The sequence below is a fragment of the Nanorana parkeri genome, unplaced genomic scaffold (assembly GCF_000935625.1).
Source record: "Nanorana parkeri isolate BGI_ZX_2015 unplaced genomic scaffold, ASM93562v1 scaffold3393, whole genome shotgun sequence".
Classification (NCBI taxonomy): Eukaryota; Metazoa; Chordata; class Amphibia; order Anura; family Dicroglossidae; genus Nanorana; species Nanorana parkeri.
In genome coordinates, this window is record NW_017309661.1 from 43,276 (window position 1) to 47,851 (window position 4,576).

General features: G+C 40.8%; 1 protein-coding gene across 1 annotated transcript; it reads right to left on the bottom strand.

Moving 5' to 3' along the window:
• Positions 1 to 3,871: 3,871 nt before the first annotated feature.
• On the bottom strand, positions 3,872 to 4,256 carry LOC108803101 (alpha-tectorin-like; the record flags this gene model as incomplete). Its single annotated transcript, XM_018574944.1, has 1 exon — positions 3,872 to 4,256. A coding segment is annotated over one exon (362 nt), but the record flags the coding sequence as incomplete, so codon positions are not given.
• Between the last annotated feature and the right edge of the window lie 320 nt (positions 4,257 to 4,576).

Consider the following 4,576-nt stretch of genomic DNA (forward strand, 5'->3'; position numbering starts at 1 on the left):
TACAGTATATATATATATTGGAATTGGGAGTTTAGTTATTTGGAAGCTAGAAAAATCACTTGATGCAAACAAACAACTCACATAAGTAAAAAAACAAGACCAAAAAAAACTGAATACATGAATACATAAAATAATAACATTTTGTTAATGAATAATAACTAAATATTTAATTGTGTTATAAATTGCTTGAGTTGGAAATGCTGGGCAAAAAAAATAAAAAATCTTGTGTCTAGTAGGCGGTCGATATTTTATGAAATGCTGTGGCATCTTTCAGGTCATTGGCCCAGCGGTATTTAAACTGATTTTAGGTTAACGACATGGAAGATTGATGTGCTTGTTTAAGAAAATGTAACAATTTCTTGTTGAAAAAAAATATCCTTTGAAATCACAAAGACAATAAGTATATTTTTTGATAAAGGTACCCGAGTGATTGGAAGAAGAGATAGCACTCACCTTGGTTACGTCCTGGAGCTACACTGGTTCATTTTACCAGTGGCCAGCGGGATCCTATCAGGGGAGCTGATCGATTTGCCACCTGTGAGGTTGCTGCGTTCCTGCATTGTGTGCGGCGGCTACTGTGTCAGGTTCACCCCGGTGTAACAATGAGGTGTACCATCTGATGGATGATGTGTCGTGCTTTACATTCATAGAAGACAATGGAGTTTTACGGTAGGGTGCTACAAAGACAAAATCACATTTAACCTGTTTATTATTGATATTGGGGAGGGCGTAAATTATTATTAATATTCAGGATTTATATAGCGCCAATAGTTTGCACAGCGCTTTACAATATAGGGAAGACATTACAATCACAATACAATTCAAGACAAGATGGTAAGGAGGGTCCTGCCCCTGAGGGCTTACTGTATTTGCTGATGATACTAAAATCTTGAGGGTAATAGACTTGGACTTAGACACTATAACATTACAGGGGGACCTGGATAAGATAGGGGAGTGGGCAACTATTTGGCTGATGAGGTTTAATGTCGATAAATGTAAAGTGATGCACTTTGGGGTTAAAACCAGGCAAGCGGAATACACATTAATGGGAACTCCACTAGGGAAGTCAGAAATGGAAAAGGATCTTGGGGTAATTGTAGACCATAGATTGGACAATAGCTTGCAATGCCAGGCCGCGGTAAACAAAGCGAGCAGAGTTCTGTCTTGTATTAAGAAGGGAATGTATTGTAGAGACAAAGCAATAATTTTACCACTTTATAGATCGCTGGTTCGGCCTCATCTGGAGTATGCGGTCCAGTTTTAGTCACCAATCCACAGAAAAGATGTCCTGGAGCTGGAGAGAGTCCAGAGAAGGGCAACTAAACTAATTATGGGGCTGGAGGACCAAAGCTATGAGACAAGGTTGCTAAATTTAAACATGTTCACGCTGGAAGTGAGGAGATTAAGGGTGGATATGATTTTGATGTACAAGATGTTCAATGGTGATAGCAACATCAGCAATAAGCTTTTTACTGTAAGCTCCCTAACAAGGACTAGAGGCCACCACCTAAAACTGGTGGAGAAAAGATTTAACCACATGGGGCGTAGGGGCTTCTTCTCAGTTAGAGCGGTTAGGGTCTGGAATTCGCTGCCACAAGCAGTAGTATCAGCTGAGAGTGTTGAATCATTCAAAAAGCATTTGGACGATTTCCTCAGAGACCGTAACATACAGGGGTACAGGTACCATTAAAAACAGGAACACACAGGGACTCATACACATGTATACACATGCAGAATCACACACATACACACAATAGGTTGAACTTGATGGATCTGTGTCTTTATTCGACCTCAAATACTATGTAACTATGTAACATTAAGTCCAACCTAAAAAAGATAATAAATGCATAAAAATAAAAAATAAACTGAAATCAAAAAAAGAATTGCTCAATTCACCATAAGCTATTATCAGATACACACATGCTCTACATGGCCCTGACCATCAAAGCTATGTGCACTTGTAGAACATTCCATTTTAAAACCACAGGCTCTAACACTTAGGTGGCCCCACATCACAGTTATACCATCCTCCACTCTTCTGGGAAGACGTTCCACAAACTTTTGGAGGGTGTCTGTGGGAATTTGTCCCCATTTGTGAGGTCAGGTACTAATGTTGGATGAGAAAGTCTGGTTTCTCGTCAGCATTACAGTACATTCCAAAAGGTGCTCAGTAGGGTTATCCTAATCCAAAAACATGGCCATTAACATGAAATTGGCTTCCCTTTTGTAGCTATGAAGACCTCCACTGTTCTAAGAAGGTTTTCCATAAGATGGAGTGTCTGTGGGAATGTGTGTCCATTGCTGAGGTCAGGTCCTGATGTTGGATGAGAGGACCTGGCTCACAATCGGCAATCCAGTTCATCCCAAAGGTATTCAGTAGGGTTGAGGTCAGGGCTCTGTGAAGGCCACTCAAGTTCCTCCACATCAAACTGGTCAGACCATGTCTTTATATAACTGGCTTTGTACACAGGGGACAGTCATGGTGGAACAGAAAAGGGCCTTCACCAAACTGTTACCACAAGGCTGGAAGAGCACAATAGTCTACAATGTCTTTGTATGCAGTAGGGTTACCAGTACCCTTCACTGGAGATACCTCAGCTCAATCATTTGGAGGGGGGGTTGCATACTTTTGGTGATATAGTGTATGCACACACATAGATGTCATGTTTCCACTTGGTTAGATACACTATAAGGGAGAACTTCCTCTACTTCCTCTACAGGTTACAAAAGTTCGGTAAACTCCTGCAAAAGCTATGATATAGGAACACGCTGTGTTTACAGAGGCCTGGGACAACAATATGCAACTTGGCCCAATAACCAGATAATACACCATATAGGACAGACAACACAGTTTGGTTGATGAAAATATTTTATTCCCTCCTCGGTAACAATGGATGCAGAATTTTCAGTCTTAATTCACTCAATCATTATAGGACATATCTAATACATAAGGCCCAAACCAAGTACTGAGTACATATGCATGCTTGTACTTTTCAGAGGTCCGATATTGTTCTATGTACAATCCTTGTTTTATTGATTGCATGTAATAATCTACTTTTTTGAGGTTGTGGATTTGGGGTTCTTGGGGTTTTCATGAGCTGTAAGCCATAATCATCACAATGATGACAAATCACGGCTTGAATTATCTTGCTTTGCATGTAATGAGTCCCTCTCATATATTAGTTTCACCTTTTAAGTTGCCTTAGTGAAATAAATGAACTTTGCACGATATTCTAATTATTCGAGTTTCACCTGTACATACACACACACATTATATATACACATTATATGCACACATTATTATTATTATTTATTTCTTTTAAAGCATTTATAGTGAATGGATTTCTTTTTTTTTTTTTTTTAAACCAAAAATCCAGTTTGGGTTTCATCATTTTTCCCAATTTAGCGGATTTGCCCTGAAGAGTGAGAATGTTTTCTGAAACTTGAAATGATCAGAGACTTTCTAGATCTTGAAACTGTCATAAAAACCTCCTTCCCAGTGCATGAAAGATGAACGCAGTTGGGAGAGGCTGCAACACTCATTTCTGCTCTCCAACTGCAGTCAGCGCAAGGGCGGCTGACCTATTGCAAGCCTGATAACACAACTAAACATGCGACATTTCATCTGGTGTGTATAGGATGATGCAAAAATAATAAAGAAGGATTACAGGTAGACATAGAACATTACGCAGATCCATTTAGCAGTTTTTCAGTATGGGGGTCATTTATAAAATACGCCGGTTGGACGCAAGGAGTATAGGAATTCAGCGCCATCCTAGGGGTGCTAGTGCAGTGTGGACGGCATCTACCCAGCTACCACCCAGGTGGAAGTTTTATAGTTGGGGCCCTAAGCATAAGCTATACCAGGTCTAAGCAACGTCATTAATTTCCAGGTTACATTGCGCACTTCTTCTTATTTATACACCGGGGGATGGGCTCGTCAGAGAGGACGTACCCATCGTTGCACACGCAGCGGGGCATGCAATGTTTAGATGGCTGATAGTGGATACCCAGAATGGCGCAGGTCTCCAGTGGCTGTCTGTAACATGGCGCAAAGTGTGCGTTTTGCTGGCAGGTCACATTACAAGAGTCGATGGGCACGCAGACGTCCGAATCGGCCGACTGGAAGGCGAACCCTTCATTGCACGTACAAGCCGGCGTACACTTTGCACTGCAAACCGGGAGGTTGAAGGTGTCGCAGCTACTGTGGCAAGAAGATCTGCAGCCGAAGGACGAGTCAGGAGGGCAGGGAGCATCTACAGTGATAAAAGAGAGATGTCACGAAGAGGATTACAGAGCCCAATAGCTAAAGCACGTCACCAAAATGTACATTGTAGCCCCCCCTCCAGAAGGAAGGACAGTGTCAGCACCAATTCAGAGATGATTGGAGGTTTTACAGCCGAGTGATACACAAAAAAGATACATTGTTGTTAATAGTTAAGGGACTTCAATGTATTTTTAAGGTTAAGTGTCACTTTAACTGCTACAATCACATATGTAAATTTTAAAAATGTACAACAAAATAAATAAGGGGAAAAGAGAATGAAGGAACTAAAAACTAATTAGGGTTCACTAA